General features: G+C 40.0%; 1 protein-coding gene across 1 annotated transcript in view; it reads right to left on the minus strand.

Moving 5' to 3' along the window:
- The window catches only part of PTPRT (protein tyrosine phosphatase receptor type T), a 439,233-nt gene that overhangs the window by 312,403 nt on the left and 106,592 nt on the right, over window positions 1-20,238 (minus strand). The window contains exon 2 of the mRNA XM_071759664.1: window positions 6,133-6,258. Within this exon, the coding sequence (XP_071615765.1) occupies window positions 6,133-6,258 (126 nt within the window). The remainder of the gene's footprint in view (window positions 1-6,132; window positions 6,259-20,238) is intronic.

The following is a 20,238-nucleotide window of genomic DNA, read 5'->3' on the forward strand; positions in this document are numbered from 1 at the left end:
CAGGTGCAGAGGAAGAACACATCATGTATGGGCTTCTGAGCCACTGGTGCAACACTAATGGGCTGCTACTGGATGAACTTTGCAGAAAAAACACACACAGAATCCTTAAAGGTGTGTATCAGTATCATTTTCTACAAATATTTGGCATCTTCCAAACCATGAGTTAGGCATCATAAGTGAGTTTGCCTCTTAGGAAAATAAAACCACATCAGTTTCCACCACAAGAACACCTTGTGTCAGTAACAGGTCCCTTTCTCTTTGCAGAAAATCTGTGGGCTCCTTGTGGAATAACCAAAGTGAGGAGATTTCAAATTAGAACCATAGAATCATAGAATGGGCTGGGTTGGAAGGGACCTCAGAGCTCATCAAGTCCAACCCTTGATCCACTCCCCCCGTGGTTCCCAGCCCATGGCACTGAGTGCCACATCCAGGCTCTTTTGAAATATCTCCAGGGATGGAGGATCCATCCCTTCCCTGGGCAGCCCATTCCAATGGCTGATCACCCTCTCCAGAAAGAAATTCTTTCTAATGTCCAACCTAAACCTCCCCTGGCACAACTTGAGACCTCTTGTGCCCTCTTGTCTTGCTGAGAGTTGCCTGGGAAAAGAGCCCAACCCCCCCCTGGCTCCAACCTCCTTTCAGGGAGTTGTAGAGAGTGATGAGGTCTCCCCTGAGCCTCCTCTTCTCCAGCCTCAACACCCCCAGCTCCCTCAGCCCTTCCTCACAGCACTTGTGCTGGATCCCTTCCCAGCCTCCTTGCTCTTCTCTGGACCTGCTCCAGCACCTCAATCTCCTTCCTGAGCTGAGGGGCCCAGAACTGGACACAGGACTCAAGCTGTGGCCTCCCCAGGGCTGAGCACAGGGGCAGTACTTGCTATGTAATATATAATTGTTGCCACTCTCATTCTATTCTATCTACAAATACAGTCAAATGTTGTAACTGTAATTCTCTGTGTGTGTTTGTATATATATGTATATGCAATTTGTATTTATATGTATTTATATGTAGTATTTATATGTAGTGTATTTATATGTAGTTTGTATATATATGGATATATGTAATTTTTTCCAAACATTTTTCTCAGCCCTCTATTCAGAATATCTAAGCTCCTGTTTCCCAGACAAACAGAATATCTACTTCAAAAGCAGTTCAACAAGAAGCAGCAATGATATGGAGCAGGCACAGAGATAGAGATCTGTGTTTATACACAGAATAAATCAGCACTGACACGAAGGGAAGCGAGCAGGGAGGTAGATGGGGCCAAGATCTTCAGCCTCTGCATGCTGATTACTTATCTGCTAACTTGGAATGAGAAATCAGAACAGCAAAAAGGAAAAATCTACCACCAAAGAATGCTGCTATAGAAAGGCACATGGCATTGTGGCTCTGTGTTCAGAGTAGAACTGTATTTAATACAATTAAAGTAATTACTTCACTCTAGTCAGCCCTGGTTAAGTCTCTATTGGAGTTAATTAGCAAATGATAGTAAAATCCTTTGAACATGCAAATGTTAAATACTTTCATTACTAACATTATTCTTCCAACAGCTTCAAGAGCAGGCAGGTCCAGGGTCCTTGAAGTACTACAGTGCTGTAGTGTGAAAAATCCTGCCAGTGCTGTGCCAGGCTGCTTTAAACACAACTCATGTCCTTGTGGTACTAATCAGGTATCTGCCTCAAAAGTACAGAATAGCTCAGGTAGTAACTTTACCACCAGGGAACTGATTTTGGGATCCAACACAAACTAAAGATCCATGTCCATCTCACATCCTCTAATACCAGCACATGAAGACTACTGACAGAAAAAGGAGAATGAAAACAGCAATGTGGAAATTAAGATGAGCAAGATCAACCTACTTGTTGTATTTGAGCCCTACCAGCACTGCTGTGGAGAGTGTAGAAACTCTGGTTACACAGCTTTAGACAAATAACAAAAAAAAAAAAAAAAAAAAAAAGATAAGAAAGCAAGGACTGAAGGCATAGGGGAGAGGGAAAGAAATTAATTAAGAAAAGGTACGAGGACTAGGTCATGTTTACTCCTGCAAAATCAAGAGAAAACTGCATGAAACTACATAAAAGAGATTATAAAAGCAAGCAAAACTTGATTATTCTCCCCAGTAAAAAAATGGAAGTAAAACTATTGGTAAGCAACCATAAACAGGAAAATGAAGGAATGAGAAGCTTTATAAGTCAGTGAATGGAACAAGCAATCAGAAGTCATCATTGATGGTATTCTGCTTAAGTAAACACCCATCATCTCTAAGGAATATTTTGTTCTAATTGTGCCTGATATTACTCATGGAGGTGGAATGAGAGCTCCACCAAAGTCTGGGGCTTGGATACCTACAATTCATTTCTTTGATATTTCTGAAGCACTTAGAACAAACATCTGGTTCTTAATACCCCAATTAACACTGTTTCCAGCCCTGAGGAACTGGTCATGGAACTAATAGAAAACAGTTTATTTATTAACAGAAGAGTAAAACAATTGCCTACAAACTTCTACAATGTTAACAAAGCTGTTTAATTGCCTTGGGGTTTTTTGTTTGTTTCTTTGTTTGTTTTTCACATTTCTATTCAAAAATAAAGACTAGAAAGTTGGCGCTTAGGCAGAGACACAGCACTACACACTCAGGCTCCCATTCATGGTACTGCCCTCCTTTGGAGAGCACTCTGATATCTAACACTGAAAAATACTGTAAAAAGTGCTATATAATTTCATTAACATTCAGGAGGACAGAATTGTGTGGCTGGGTTGAATTCAAAGAGACCTGTTGGTATTTATGAAAACAAATACAGTCCACAGAAGGACCTAGCAAGGCTGCCTTAGTATCATTGAACCAATCTAATGCCTGCTCACATTTTGTTCTTACCATTTCCACTGTTAATCTATTTCCAGCTACAAAAATAAAGTAGTGTCTGAAATACCATCCTGATAAAGAAAGCTGGTGTTACTGTTTGGGTTCTCAGACTTCCAGGCATTCTGGCACTCCTGCTGCCACTCCTGCAGCTTTCCTGGCTGTGGCTGGACACCAGGATGCTTATTCCATGAACGACTCAGTTACCACCTCTTACACCCTGCAGCTCAGTGGATTTACACCCTGCTGCTTTCAGGTGCCACGGAGAAATTAAATGGAATGGAAAGTAAATTACTGTTTGTTCTAGTACTCTGGTTTTGAAGATGTTGCTGCTTGTAGGAGTGGAATGGGCTGTTCAATTTATTCACTCGGTTTTCCCACTATATGAATTATAAGTAAACATCTTTTATTCTCAAAGAACAGATTTTCAATGAAATGTGGACTCTCAGTAATAGCAGTAACATCCCTGCTAGCTTGGGCCAGTCTAATTGAGAGCTATAATTTACTTCAAGGTTAGGATGATTTGGAAAGCTCTTGAAAATGTGTTTTTGTTACTAGACTCTTCTGTACACATTTGCTGTGGTCAATCTTCTTTTTCTACCAACTGATTTAGCCTATTTTGCTGTGTGAACAGCCCTAAGACATCAACTGGTAATATGAGGAACTGAGTCATTTCCCCTTATGCTCTTTAGGTAATATTTATCAGCACATTCCAAGCTGACAGCTGCTTTACCCTCACATATTTCTACAATAAAGCTATCTGCATCACTTATTTCATGTCTAACCTTTATTAAATTTGCAGCTGCTCTAACATCTTTATATATTTATTAGTGCTAGTAGATATCATGGAATGCTGTACTAAGGGGGAAAACACTCCCCTCTGTATTTAGTTTAGGAAGAAATCATTCTGAAAGCCTTGTTAAAAATTGCATTATACTGTTCTAGGATTTAGCTTATGCATTTAGTTTGGGGCTTTTTTACCATGTGTCCTGGTTTGGGCCAGGATAAAGGTGATTTTCTGTCTTGTACTTTTGCTTTTAGCTAAGTCTCTTGTAAGTAGCTGCACTTGCTGAAATTCACAGCAAGTTTCTCAGACAGTGTGTGTTTCTAGGACTGATAACACTTGATGTTTAGAGTTACTGCTAGAGACTGGTGTGCAGAGCCAAGGACACTGCTCAGCTCTGAGGAAAACATAAAGAGGTCCCACCTGCAGCTCTCCTTTGGGGAGGAAGGGACAAGATAGATGCCAGAACTGACCAAACAGAGTATTCCATCCCATATACGTCATCCTCAGGATAAATCTGAGGGATCACGAGGGCCAAGCCAGATTTCCAGCTTCCAGCTGCCTGCCCTTCCTGCCTTTCCTGCTTCCATTCCTTCACCCGGCACCCTGGAAGGATCCCATCCATTCCTCTGCCTGTGCTCCTGATCCGTGCCAGCCCTTATCTGTGTGTTCCTGCCTCCAGTTCCCAACTGCTGCCGACTCCAGGAGTCCAGCCTGGACTTTCCCAGAGCTGCCCTGCAGCCTCGGTGGTGACGTGAGAGCTACTGAGGGAAAGGGGGGAGAAATGTGGTATCCATTTTCTTGTATATTTGTATATATTTTGTAATTTTCCCTATTTATCATTACCATTTCATTAAAGTTGTGTAGTTCAGTTTCCAACCCATCAGTCTCTCTCCCTTATTCTCTCTCCTTTCTTATCAGGGAGGAGAGAGAGATTAATAGAGAGCGTCTGGTACTCGGTTTAATTGCCGGGCCAGTGTTAAACCCTGACACCATGCCATTCCAGACTATTGCACATCTATTGATTTCTCCATGGATTTCCATGGTGATTTCTCCAGTGTACCTCAGATGACAACACACTTCCTGATGGAGGGCAGGAAAAGTAAGTTTATAAAGTCTGTACGAATAGCAACACCTTTACAAACAAAGTTATCCAGTCTAAGCCCTCTCAATTTAAGAAGTGGTACCAGTTGCTACACACCTTGAGAGATCCTGTTCCTATCTATTTCCAGTCTAAGCTGTAATAAAATAAAAATCCAACAACTGGACCAACCTTTGGTGATAGAGAAACCCCAGCCAGGCTGGTATCTTGTACACTTGTTTTCTGTTGACAATGGACAGACAGGGCTGAAAACTGGGCTGTCTGTCAGTGGCCATGGCAGGGAGCAATTGTTGTATCAGCTCAGCCACAGAACACAGGGTCCTTCACAGGCAGCTGGCAATTACAAGTCTCTTACCTCAATAATTCAAGGCATAACAACACCTCTTCAACAACATTTTATTCCTGTTGCACCACCTAGCTCATGCTTGTGAGTGCAAAGCACCAACAAGAACAAAAATCTCTTTTCTTAGGACTGGAATCAAAGTTTTAACTGGCTGGTCACATCTGTTTGCCACTGTGTCCACAGCTTTAAAGGCTTGCACTTCCATTTTAGGTGGCAAGGAACACACACTATGATTTTTAAAATAAATTCAGTGTTCTTTCTTCAAAAATACCTTCTTTCTCAATGTGAACAAAGCATTCCACAGCACCTTCGTTGAGGCCAGAGAACTTATTCCTATATAATTTCCCATGAGAAACAAAACTACTGGAAATCATGGTTATTGTGAGCTCCTGAAAACGTTCTGAATAGCAGATGATATCCCATGCTAGTATTGGATCTTCTCAGTATATATTAACAAATTAGATATTCTGGTAAACCTCTCTCCTGGAAATGTTTTCCTTTGCATATGGAAATTTCACTGGCTGAAATCCCAGCCTAATCAAGCAACAGCTACTACAGTTAATTCTTTAGGAATTTTCTTGCCTTTCTCAGAATTAGAACTAAAAGCAGTCAGTTGGGAGTTAAATCATAACTGGAAGATCCAACATCCCCAGACACTACAAAGCTTTACTTTTTCTGGCCTCTCAAACACACATCTCCCCAGGTGAGGCAGCTCTCTGATCCTGAAGCATGCAAGAAGCTGGCTAAACCTTGAAATGTTACACCCCAAACATTTTCTCTCTGTTAAATGCAGGAATAAAATAGGAATAAGGAGCATAAAAGGATCCAGCAAAGGTATCAAATGGTAAAGATGGTAAAAAGCCATCTCACACTTAAGATTTTTGCTGTCAGATGACTTTTGTGTGCAAAATAATATTTTTATCATTCAGTAAAATCCTACCCAATTGTTGTGGGTAACCAGACCCAGCAGACACTCATATAGGTCTAACAACAGATTTTCTCAAAGAATAATACGTCCCCCCTGTTTCTGAGGCTTCTAACTTACCAGTTGGGACAGCAGGATCCATTGTTGGCTTTTCCCAGGTATTGATCTGCTCCCAGGTAAATCCATTGGTTCCCAAGGCCACACTGTACCCACAGTTACTGTAGTGCTCATCAAATGAACAGCCACCTAAAACCAAGAAAAATACATTCCTGCATTAATTATCTGTATTTCTTTACAGTAGGTCATTCACTGAAATGTTTTGTATACAAGTTTGTCGACTGAAAAAGAAAAAAAAAATTATTCCTTCAGTATTACATTTCAGGCAGCACAGAAGTTATCCAGAAAATCTTTTTGTGTTTTCCACACTTTGGATCCATTGGTATCCTCCATGCTATTGTTTCTTAGATCAGTTCCATTTATTTCAACCTATTGCCTTTCCAATTTCAGGGACAAATGCATATGATGTGCACATGGAGGAATATTTGCTTTTAGGTCCCAGTGACCAGTACTTAACCACATAGAAATTCATGTCAGATGTTAAAATAAAAAAAAAAAAAGAAAAGAGGAATAAGAAAGCAAATTGTAACCAAGCACAGCATCACTGTTCCTACAGTGAAACCTCACTGATTTTCACTTTTTTTTTTTTTTTTTATTTTTATACAAGGTTGGGTTACACTGACAGAGTCCAACCCTCCTTTTAACCATACACAAATCATGACAGCTCTGCGTAGCACAGGGCTGTTCAGCAAGGTTTTTTTAAACAATACTTTTGAGAGCAACCCTTAGTTTCCTGAGAGCCAGGGAATAAAAAGAAGTGAATAGCAACTTGTGTTCACACCTTCCAGACTGTGTACTAAATGATCTTTTTTCCTTCAATTCCTGAAATACTTGGAAGCAGCTCAGCTGTCACAACCAACCTGGCAGCTGCCTGAACACCCATGAATCAAGCCATGAACAGCAGTGGGGAATTTCATATTGTGTGGAATTTCATATTATGTGGTGGGTAGGGCTGAGATAGCTCATTTTCCTCACACTGGGTGGTACTGGGTCATACTGGGTGATGTGGTGTATTTGTGCTGCTGGGGAAGGGATGTTTTGGGATTGCTGAGCAGCCCCACACAGCCCCAGGGCTTTCTCTGCTCCTCTCCCACCACTGGGCTGGGGGTGCCCAAAGCCTTAGGAAGGGACCTGGATGACCCAGCTGACCAGAGGGGTGTTCCATACCATCTGGTGTAATGCTCAGAAAAAAGATGAGGGAAGAAGGAGGAAGGGGGAGATGTTGGGAGTGGTGCCATTCGTCTTCCCAAGTAACCATTACTCAAGATGGAACCTGGATGTCCTGGAGATGGCTGAACACTTGTAGGAAGTTGTAAATTAATTCCTTGGTTTGTTTTGCATTTCTCATGTGGGCAGTGTCTGCTCTTCACCTCATTCCATGAGTTTTCTCCCTTTTCCCCATCCAATCCTCTCTCCCATCCCTGCAGAGAGGTGGGTGAGCAGCTGCCTGGGGTTACACTCCAACAATGCCAGTGCAGATTTTTAAAATTCATGTCACAAAGAAGTCAAACCAGTTTATTCCTTTGCAGAGTACTCCTGTGTTGGTGACCTTTACATTACTTCAAGCACATTCCTCTTCCAATTCCCCCTGGATGGGCTGACAAACACACTTCAGTACTCCATCCATTAGATCAGACAGCCCAGGTCCTTCACTTTAGACTTGAATCATGCCAACCCTGTTGATCCTTGGAAATTCAATTAGTCAATCCCACTAATTAATTTCAGTTATAAACTAAAAATCTACTACTAGATTTTAAGTGTGCACCTAAATATGAGTTACACTTAAATATGCTGGAGCATAAAGGGGGTGGGGGGAGGAAGCTGAGGTCTGTCCTAATGCAAAATCATGCTGAAAAATGAGTGCTTGGCAGCAAAACAAGGCTATTCATTGAGAAAGGAAAAAATCACCAACAAATAGAGAGGAAAAGATGCCACCCACCAAATCTGGGTGTCAGGAATGTGTGTGATAATTTTTAGCCACACAAAGCTGTTGCAGGGAATATAAAAACATTTAACATGAACCAAAAATGGGATATCTTCAGGAATTGTTAACAAGAATTAGGATTTGAAAAAGGCAAACGAGGATCTTGGAATCTTGCCACTGGTTGGCTAAAAATTAAACAGTGACAAATGCAGTTGCTAAGTGGAGAGGAAAAAAAAAAAAAAGAGGAAATGACTTTGATGTTGTTAGATAATGCATATGGTGTTGACCCCTTTTTACAAAATGAAACCCAAACAAGAAAAAAAGAGCTTTTTCCTTCCTGAAAAGGGTCATATTGAAGCAAATAACAGCTCACATAGGAAGGATAAAATATCCCTTGTTTTACACTGCAGGCTTGTAACAATGCCACTGCTCATTTGAGTGATGCTAATTAATCTTGAGCAGACCTATCATCAGTTACTGAGACTTGCCCCCAGATTAAATGTAAACCAGCCTTGCATAAATTGAATGCCTCCTTTGAATATATAATTGAATTTGCAGAAGTGTGCGCCAAGGGGGTGTTTAAATAAGTGCACAAATATGATAAAAAGAACTTCACGCCATTATATCTAATTCAGTAAGCAAAAATAATGGCAGGGCATGTTCCAATTAGTGTTTGATTTATTTATTTTAACAAACCAAATTAGTAGAATGTTTTATAAAGTCATCCAATGTCAAACTCTCACGGACTTGCCATATGAAAAAACAAGACTTCCATTGAGGGATAAAGAAACATAAATGATGTGAGAAACCACATCAGTTATCCTGAATTTCTAACTGCACACAGAAAACAGAGCAGCATCAGGCATTATTTACAGCATTCCCAAGGTGGTGAGGGGTAGAGACAGCAAGTACTTCAGCCTCATTTATCCCATGCCAGACCTCTTTGTCTGGGGTGTAAGTAGTTCATTTTTTGCCCATATTTATACACTCGAAATGTAAAAAAAAGAAACAAAACAAGAACAAACTTCAAAAAATAGAAATTCAAAAAACACTCCATACTCTCTTGTGGATCATCCCCTTTAAAACTCATGGCAGATAAGATTTAGTCTATCAGTTTAGACATTCCTAGCTTCACAAAATATGAGAAAAGTAGAAGAAAAAAACATTATGATGATGAGGGACTTAGGACACAACTCCAGAAATTAATACACCTCTTTTTCCAAACATTGATTCTAATATCTTCCAATGCCATTCTTGTTTACAAGGGCCCCAGCAGATACATTTGGCTTATTAGGATAGTTTCTATTAATGGACTCAATGTCCAAAAATCTCTTTACATCTTCTTTTTCAGACTGTAGACTTCACAAAGCATCTTTGAGAAGTCTCACAAAATATTCCTATGCAGGTGGGAGGGAGAGGAGAACAAAAACACCCATGAAAAACTTGGGCTGCCTTCTTTAGGATGGGCTAAATCAAGGAATACTGGGGTTTCCTCCCTCAGGTAGAGTAGCTGGTGCTTTTTACTTATTGCAGAAAAATAAAAAAGACATCAGACACGTGCATCCAAGCAACCCAAGATGCTATGTTGAACAAGAAAGTGGATCCAAATCCCTCAGACCAGATCTATTTCTAAGGAGCACCCCAGCAGTCTCAGCTCTCAATAAACATCATGCCAAAGAGAAGGACAAGTTTGGAGGGATTGAAGGAGAGAGCTTGTCACTTTAAATGTCATTTGTTTCCACTGTAACACCCTAGAAGCAAGCATTTTGTGTAGCCTTAGGTGTCTGCACAGCAGAGAATGGGAAGTTCCAGAAGGGCCAAAGGTAACAGCACATCTCATTTGTCAGAAAACCATCTTTCTGCCACCACATCATCCTGCTCTTGTCACTGGCCCATTTTCATCAGTATTTCATTATTTTACACAACTGTTTATTCTATACCCCTAGATTTTTCAAGGGAAATGTTTCTGCTAAGAGAAAGTTTGACCTTTACTGAGTCAAAGGGCACCACATATTTGCCTTGTATATCAACTCAGACTCTACAAGGGAGAGAAAGATGTTCTGGTTCCTCAAACTGCAGGGAAAACTTTGATCATTTTGGTGCCTCATTTCTTAACAAAAAAGATCTGCACCCAGAGAACCTGAGAACAAGATTCCCTAGTGTGTAATAAGGTATAAACTCCAAAGTGCATCATCCATAACATCTTTTTCTCATTGCAATTGTTTAAGAAGTGAACTTAGACTTAAAACAAATTCAGATAAGTCTCTCAACCATGAAACACAAATTCTCTGAAAACCAGGCTTCTCTACTTCTGGTGCTCACAAAAGTGCTTCTCACAGTTATCCAGATGTTGTGGGTTTTACAAGTAAACATCAATGATTTCTCTAGTGCCTCAAATGCATTCCTGTGATTCGGTTCCTGCTGTAAATATCAGTCCTCCTTGTCAGGGCATGATTCATCTGCCATGGGACAGTTCCTTTTATTTTCTTTCCATCTTACACTTAGCATAGCATTATTAGCTTTACAGGCAAGAACAGAAGGTTTTATCTGATCTCTGGAAGGTGCAAGTTCTCTGAGATATTGGTAAAAGCTGCCTGGTTTCAGAATGGATCATTTTGATTAGATTTGACTGATTTTAATTTCTTTAGAGTGATCCCTGTCCATGCAACCAGATCCATCAGACAGGGGAGAGGGCAGGGCACAAAGTATGTGCCTGTTTTTAACTGAAGCAATGAGAACTGCTTTAAAATTTAAAATATGTGTAGGTTTTTTTGCTGGGAAGTAGTGGTAATAAAAAGGATTAATAAAATTAATCCTATAAAAAAAGAACTAATGCAGCTCAGGTGAGTCTCTCATTTCAACTGGAAACTTTAAAGGTGCCAAAGGAGGCTCAAGTTTGGAATTTTTTGTACCATGGTGACTTCAAGTGCCATCAGCCTCTCTGGGAAGACTGTCATGCTACAGGTATATTTTTCTGGCAATTCTTTTCCAGATTTATATGCCACATCAAACTGCTATCTCTGGGGGTTCAGGATCACAAATCTATTTAAAAACCCTTTCAAGCAGCTTCCAAGCACACACACAAGAAAACCTGCACAGATACAATCAGTGGGTGAACGTTTGTGCCATGGAAACTTTGCTACAATCCAAGTATTGCTGACACTGCATGTGGGATCAGAAATGATCATTATGATAAACATCACCAATAATACAGCTTAATGTTAGGAAAGGAACAAATTGAATACTCAGGCGTTGCCTAATGAAATAACTAAAGACAAAGTGTCCTCCAAGTAATAAAAAGTTTTGCTTCCAGCACTTCTCTGCAGAAATTGCTGGTCCCAAAAGCAGAACAGAGTCTGACAAAGATATTCTAAACCCACAAAAACATTGGCAGCAAAACAAGAATTGTGGCTAGGACCCCAATATATACAGAACACGATTTTAAGCTGCATTTCCTGAACATGTCAGGGTAAGATACATTTTCATTCTTAAATTCCTGATTATAGGCTTCTCTTCACAAAAGATTGCCCCAAAGTCTCATAATTTGAGCCCTAGCCCAACTCATACATTCATTACTAATTCTGTACTTCATAATCCCCCAAACATCAGTGAAATTGCTTTGAAGTATCCTAGGAGTAAAACTAACACTAAATGTCATTTGTTTAAATGCATATGTCCAAATCTAGGATGACTCATGGAACTTCACTTGCCAGAACGTGTCCCCTTTATCTAATGCCAAGAACACATTTTTCCTTCTGACAGCTTAGCTGTCACTATTTCAATAGTATAATATTAACATTTTTTGCTTTATTTAAACATATGTATATACATATCTGTAATCTCATTGGATTATTTTTAATGCTACAGAACAAACTTAATCCTCTGCACCTCAAAGAACCCTAACTTTAAAGTTTCAGTTTAAGTTGCTGTCTGCTGAAAGATGCTGAGATTTATTTATGGGAAGAGTTTTCAGACTTTCCTGCCCCAGTGTAATGGAATTTGTAAGATAACACAGCTTTTTCAAACCATAGAAGATTCTAAAAGAGATATTCCCCCTCATCTTATGATCCTAGCTAATAATCTTTTTAATTCATTAGCTGAGTGGCTTTCCACCCTTGAGGGAAGCTCCTGCTTTATTCATACTAAGAAAAAAAAAAAAAAGATTCTTTTTTAAAAATGTGACTTTGCAGCACTTACTTGCATTTATTTTTGCTGTCTAAATATAAGCCTTTGCTTCAGTTCGATTCTTCAGTTACAGGACCAATTTTTTCCTAAAATAATGCTATTCTGTGTGCCAAAAATCTATCTTAATGGTTAGAGCCACGTTTGTTGAAGATGTGCTTAGGTACACTTGTCAGTAAAAACCACTTGTAGGTATTCATTGTTTCTGAACAAAGGTAACATTACTTCTCTTTTAGCACCTGAAAATCCTTGGGTCTAATTATTCAGCGTATCTTAAATTGTCTAACATTGTGTTAATGGTGCATTTTCACCAAATCCTATACCTATTGCACTGGAGTCTTGATTAGTCACTATTTGTAGCTTCAGCATTTTCATGTCAAATGGAATATCTATTCAAGCTCCACACTTGTTTAAATTATGTACTTATTTTACTTTACCATCCACAAAGGCAGAAAAAAACCTATCTAGAGATAACAGTTTCTCACTTATTTTATATTCCATTAGTAAGCCAATCTTTCTCAATAAGCTTTTATACAAACTTCAAATTAATGTGTTTGAACTTTAAGAAAGAAGTAGTCACTGACTGACTCATATTATCCTGTATGAGGAATAAAATACTGTCTTAAAAGATACAGTTTCAGGAATTCCAGTACCATCTACAAGCCTTCCAATCCTTCTCCTTTCCCTATTCCTTTAATGCTACTGGGGTGCCTGATTTGGAGGAAGATGTTGTAGCTGAGGTGTTTTTCTTTGAAGTTCATGGTCAGAAAACAGCTTAAATAAAGGTAGGAATTCTGGTTTATTGCTACACCTGTGAGCAAGGCATAAAATGAGACATTATCTGGTTGAATCAAATGTAACTAGACCAGGCTTATGTGATTTTTAGAGAAGTAAACACTTATCAGGCTGGCATTTTCATCATCATTCTGGTAGCTCAATGCCCTTCCCAAAGGAAGTCAATGATACCAACGTGGAACTTCAGGATGTCCCCTGCTCTATTTGGAAGTTCTGCCACTCAGTCTGCAAAAGATGTTTGGACGTGGCATTCTCTGAAGCTTCACCACCCCCCATTCACTCAGCCAAACCCCCCATAACATGGCCAAGTGCCACATCTTTGGCACTCCCAAGATGCTACCCACAGGATGCATAAAACCAAAAAGGTACATGTGGACACAGACACATCCCATCTGGGATCTGAAGTGTTTCCAAAGCCAGATAACCAGTAGTGTGCTTTCTTGTAGACATATATTGGGGGTGGATTATTGCTGAACAACATTGTTTATTTGATTAAATTGCTTCTGAAGAACACATGAAATTAAGCTGCAGCGTTGTGCTGTCCTCCCAAGACTGCTCCTTGGTACCTGAGTGAGCACACACAACCCATGCTAGCTCAGCTGTACACTAGCTGAATATTAAAAGTTTATTTTTAAAAGATAGATGTCATCTGTGACTGAGTATCAACAGTTCAGATCTAACTGGCTAATACAATGGTAATAATTTGCAATGAGTGTTGCAACCGGTATATCTTGTAAAATTTAATAATGTGGTAATTGGAAACTACTCCCTGGGAGTGGCTGTGTAAATAACTTTTATTGAGGTCTAACAGTTCTTATATCTGTGACTTAATACATTTCTCAGATTGAGCTTCTCTCCTTCTACTTGCTGCTGACAGTTACTGTTCCAAATTACGTAAAAAGTGCAATGTCAAGGATATCTGATGATAGATATTTTAAATTGTTTTCTGTTGAACCATGATCTTCAAGTCAGGCTCAGAAATAAGTGGTCAGCCACCTACTCTGCTTCCAGGTGCCCTGGAGGCAAACTGGGATAGGAGGGCAAACACCAGTCCCTGCACAAGAGCTTTCCAAGTTTGTTCAGCTGACTGATGGTTGAGGTACCAACAATCTGCTCCACAGTCAAGTTTTAATAACCTGTTACCTGCTTTCTAAATATTTTTTTCTCTATTTCATTTATTCTCTCTCTGCATTTTTCATACACATTTTCTCCTTTGAAGTTCCTGTACAATTTTCCTTGCAATATGCAGCTGCTTTTCAGAATCACAGTGGGACAAACACAGAGGGTGGAAGCCCTGCACAGTCCTCTACAGCACACTGTAAACATGGAATGATGGGAAGAGCTGCTGACTTTTAGCCTCCAGACTCCTCTGTGTAAATTCTTTGCCCATAGAGCAAAACATACAGTAAATACGTGCCAGGAATAAATAAATCTCTGCCTAATAGCACGTGTGAGTTCTTAAAAACATAGAGATCCTTTTATGCTTAACCAAATTTCTTACTCTGGCACATAAGTGTGTGTGCAAAGGTGCCTCTAATTACAGCTATTAATCTTCCACTTACACAGCCCTTGCATTTAGCAGAGCTGCAGCTGCAGTGTTCTGAGCTCTTGTGTTAAGGAGGGACAGCAGGGGAAAGGAGAGAAAATGTAGGATAACATTAACACAAATGCAGTTGTCTCTAGTCCCATTTAGACACTAAAAGGCAACTTGCCTCCATCCTCTGATGTGGGGAAACTATTTGCTAGGAACAGCTGGTGAACAGTTCAGTATCTGCAGAGGTTCTGGATTTTAGAGGAATTCCTGGGAAATGGGCTGATTGTCACCAAGACTTAACAGGCACAAGGTGAAGGAATATAAATGCAACCACTTGTCAGGATACTAAATGAGCAGATTGTAAGAAGAAACAAGAAACTTTTTCTGTCATTTAAACCATGCTTTCACTCATTATTTCATCCTTGATTCATGGAGATATGGGAAGTTGTTACCCTGAGCCTGTTATCCCCAAGCACATCTGCCCTCACGGTGCAGTCCAAGGGGGGGGGGGTGCAGCTGAGATGGCCAAGTGAGGGACAGATTCTAAAAATCTCAGTTTGAAACATATTTTGAGATAGTGTAGCTGACAGCACATCAATATTTCCTTTTAGTACCCTGGGAGGATTGTGTTAACACCTTCTACGTAGGTGTAAAACAAGACACTTTGGAATGCCTACAAACTTGCTGGTGCTGTTGCTGTTCCTACGTTGAAATAATCTGGGCTCAAGTGCAATTCAGATGCCCAAAAAGCTCATTTATTGGACATTTACTTCAAGAAATAAGGTTTTACTGGCAATTTCAGAAGATAATTGTCTTTGCTTAAAAGTTTTCTCTTTACACTAGAAATTGAATGACACAGTCTCCATAAATTAGACAAATACTTTCTGCATTAATTTTCTTTATCCATAAGCTCATCAAGCCTTATAAAATACCTTTCCACTAGATCTCTGTGGATGGAAAGATATTTGTGAATATAGCTGCATAGAATATTTAACAGCATAGGAAACTTCATTAAAATCTAATACATTCCCAGAGCCCCCAGGTCAAAGTGCAGATATTCAAAAGAAAAGATTTTTTTTTAATTTTTTTTTTAAAGTGTGTTTCTAAAGATATCAGCGGTGCAGTTCAACTGAGTGTAACATTTCTAACAAAGTCACTGTTCATTTTTATACAACTTGTTCAAATTTTAAAATATATGTGCAAGAATCTGATTCATTAAATATATGATGCTTCAAAAGATTATGATTATGACATCAGGCAACTCAGAAATTAGATTCAGTTTTGATCAACTTAATTGGCATAAAATATACTTAACCCAATTAGAACCATACTGCAATTATATTGATACTTCAGTTAACTTCATATTAGGCACTGCAGGCAAAAATGTGAGAGATGGAGTGAAAGCAGTGTTTGTTTGGTGTTTGCCCTGTGGTTCTTGGACTCATAGAACCATTTGGGTTGGAAGGGACCATAAAGGCTCCCCCTGGACACCTCCCACCAGCCCTGCTTGCCCAAGCCCCATCCAACCTGGGCTGGAACACTGCCAGGGATGGGGCAGCCACAGCTTCTCTGGGCAATCTGTTCCAGTCTTAGCACCCTCATAAGTAAAGAATTTCTTCCTAAAAGGAAAGTCCTCTTAAGCTGAGGAAATCTGAAATCTTCAACCCTTCAGGTTCCAGCCTTCACATGCTGAATAAAGCTAAAAACCAAAAAATAAGCAAATGAAGCATCCCCATTTGTTATCTGCACACTTTGTAACCTAGGAGAACAATACTGACATCAGACCAGATCATCTTTAGTACCCCAGAGTCCTCTCCCAATCACCCAGCCAGCACATACCTGGGACTGGGAAAAGACAAGGAAGATCTTGACAGAGCCTAAAGCTGGGATGGCTAAAGCACATCCAACATCTGGTAGGCATTGCTTGGAAAAGATACAGAATCAGGACAAAACTCACACTGAACCTGCCCTGAAACACCTTCCCTGCCTCAAACAAGCCTCACTGATTCTGAGTGCTCTTTTTTTTAATCCATATGCCCAAACATTTTCAGAATCTAGATGTATTTCTGGAATCCTAAAACTCTTGTGATGACTTCTGTGTCTCAGCCATGCTCTGACAGCTTCTGCCCATTCCCCTCCTGGGGACAGCCAGGCCCAGAGGATGTGGGGGCATTTTTGCCCTTATTCAAGGCCACAGAGCCATGGGGCAGCACCTCTGTGTTCCCAGCATTTGCCACGTGTGCTGAACTGACACTCCAGGGATGAGAAAGGGATTGCAGGATATTGATTTCCCATGGAAGTGGCTGTGCCTGCCAGGCTGTAACCAGGAGGCAGAACTGCTTTAAATCACATTCTGCACTTCAGGAGAGGGCAGACTTCTCACCAGGCTATCAAGCTACAGGATTGTTTTTCTTCTAAGGCACTGTCTCCCAGGCAGGAAAAAAATTATGATACTTGACCGGATTGCAGCACTCCTAGCAAGTTAGGACTATTTTAAGATTAGATAATGAACAGAAACTTGACAATGAGGTCCCAGCTGGAGTAAAGATGTTATTTAACTACATCTGAAAACACTCATCTGTGGCAAAAACTAATAGGGTTTCCCAGAAGAGAGAACACAATTAATATGAACTTTTAAAAAGCAATATTTAACCAGCAATTAGAATTTTCTTAGCATGAAGACTAAAAAGAATCGAGGTGAGTGGAGTTGGCTTAAAAAATAAAGATGATACCAGAGTTGCACAGGTCAGGACTTGTTTTGATGAAATCTTACCCCTTTCCTCAAAGAGAGATTACACAACCATAAATCATCTGCACTCAGCTGCAGGGCAGGTGTGAACATGGACTTACTGAACACAGTTGACCTGACTTTCAGTTCCATCACTAACTTTTAAACCAGTTCCACTTCAGTGATCCCACTCCTCAGAAAACCACCAGAGCAATCTTTGCAGTGAGATTCCTCACGTATGCAAGAGGCAGTCTTGTACTTGTATAATTACATGCACTTGTAATTGCCACAACACTTCTTTAATGGAGTGGGTATTACCACAGACATAGAATTTGATTACACTCGGATTGAAAAACAAGAAAATGAAAATATGAGCTATTAAAGAGTGACCTTCTCTTTCCTTTGAGCTGACAGCAGCCCCAGGGAACGCTGTACTCATGGTGACATCATGAGCTGTTTGCTTGAAGTAAAAATTACTGCATTCATTAGTAGATAATCAGTGAAAATACCTGATTTTTCTTAACCTACACTGAATGAGGAAGCAAATAGCTAGGTGGAATTGAGAGAGCTATGATCAACATTGACATTTTCTGGACAATGTCACCAGAAATCAGCTTCCCATAGCTTTCTCAGGATGTCTGGAGGGGGTCATGGTGAGGACAAAACAGTATAAAAGTGGAACACTGCTTATTCCTGTTTAGAAAAAGAAAATCCTTTAACCCTATAAGAGTTTGTGCAAACCACAGTTTCACTTCAGCAAAGCTTTGACTCTCCTAGAGTGAAGTTCCTGTACCAAAGACAAACCTCACCAAAACACACATTGTGACATCCCCGATTTGTGACATTTGCAAGAACCCATCCAACTTTCAGAAATCTGCAACAGGCTGTTCTGGATGCAAGAGCTGAGGGCACAAGAATGAAGTTTACACATCCCTACACAACCACAGAAAGGAAAACACTGAGCTGCCCCACTCAATGGAAAGTGTCAAGGCAGGAGAACCACTGCACTGCCTCTTGTTCCTGGTACTTCTCAGTAATTTGTGTTCTATGATGACATTTCTGTGAAGAATCTGGCTAATTCCTTATTTTCCCAACCTGCAGTGGCTGGAGCTGTGTTTTCTGTTCCTTCTCTCCATGTATTTTCATAAGCAGCACCTCCTAGCCCCTGGTTCCCTGGATTAATCAAGCCATATGCTCCCAGAGTCCTCATAGGAAAAGTTCTCAATTTTTCCAACAATCCTTATAGCCCTTCTTTGCATCTGTGATGTGCTGAATTATCTTTCTTCCAAAGGAGTACCTGTGTTGCACAGAATTCTCCAGATGGGATAAGTTTTCATCTAAATAATAGCACTTATTTTGCCATTTCACGTTACAGAAACACATTCACTTTTCAGAAGTGATTCATTTCAATCTCTTAGAATTAATGCTCCAACAGCTTCTTGTCACTTCCAACTGATTTCTAATCTGAAAGCAAAATAATAATTAGTCCTGAGATGCATGACCCTGCACTTTTTAATGCTAAATTACATCCTTTTTTTTTTTTTTTTTTATTATTTCATCACATTTCAAAGTCCTAATTCCTCCAGTCTGATACTTTTATCCACCTCCAACTGTGTATAACTGACTATCCACATCAGTACATCCCTTGTTTTTAGGTTGGGAACATCAGTGAAGAAACTTTGATCTCAGGACTAATCCCTTAACTTTAGATAACCTGACACCAATCTGATACAGACCAAAGGAATAATAATTTTTAAAAAGCTAGTAACACCCAGGTTAGTCCTACACTTACCCATTTAATACATTTCTTCTCTAGTAATGTTATAACATCTGAGTTACATCCACTACAATTTTTTTTAAGTTCATCCCTAGCACTGAATCTCAAACCTACACATAAATCTTCCAGCAGCATCCAGTCAAGCAGTAGAACCCTGTACTGATTCCCTGTAAAGTCCATCTTTTAGGATCTACATGAGTGCATTTCCAAAAAGCTGTACTTTAAATTAAACCTCTCTGGCTTCTGCAATCAACTTTGTAAGAAGATTCAGTAGTGAAAAAATAGTGTATTTGTATTAAGACCAATCTTCCATCCATCCATCCAGTTCTGTATCTTCAGGATATGAAATGGGTTGACTCTGGGGTTAAATATCTTAAAGTCAGTGGACCAGCATGCTGGCAGTGATTATATTGGGTAATTATTAAGTAGAATCTGATTTCCAGTATTGTCAAATTGATACAGTATTTAATTCATAGGAAAGTGATGGTGAGAAACATAAGAGCAAATATACATCTATTCTGGGGTATTCTAAAACCCTTCATTTTACAAGCTTCTCAAGTTTGAAGTTCCTGTTTTGACATGAAGCACCACTAAGCTAAAATTAGTAACTCCCAAGTACCTTTACTGCAAGTTTAGATTTTTTCCAATTGAATCATAGAATCATAGAATCCTAGGGGTTGGAAGGGACCTCGAAAGATCATCTAGTCCAACCCCCCCTGCCAGAGCAGGGCCCCCTAGAGTACATCCCCTAGGAACGTGTCCAGGTGGGTTTTGAATGTCTCCAGTGAAGGAGACTCCACAACCCCCCTGGGCAGCCTGTTCCAGGGCTCTGTCACCCTTACAGTAAAAAATTTTTTCTGATATTCAACTTGAACCTCCTATGCTCCAATTTACACCCATTACCCCTTGTCCTATCACTGGTCACCATTGAGAAAAGCCTAACTCCATCTCCCTGACACTCACCCCTTACATATTTGAAAACATTGATGAGGTCACCCCTCAGTCTCCTTTTCTCCAAACTAAAGAGACCCAGCTCCCTCAGCCTTTCCTCATAAGGGAGATGTTCCACTCCCTTAATCATCTCAGTAGCTCTGTGCTGGACTCTTTCAAGCACTTCCCTGTCCTTCTTGAACTGAGGGGCCCAGAACTGGACACAATACTCCAGGTGT

Source organism: Heliangelus exortis, chromosome 16 (genome assembly GCF_036169615.1).
Source record: "Heliangelus exortis chromosome 16, bHelExo1.hap1, whole genome shotgun sequence".
Lineage (NCBI taxonomy): Eukaryota > Metazoa > Chordata > Aves > Apodiformes > Trochilidae > Heliangelus > Heliangelus exortis.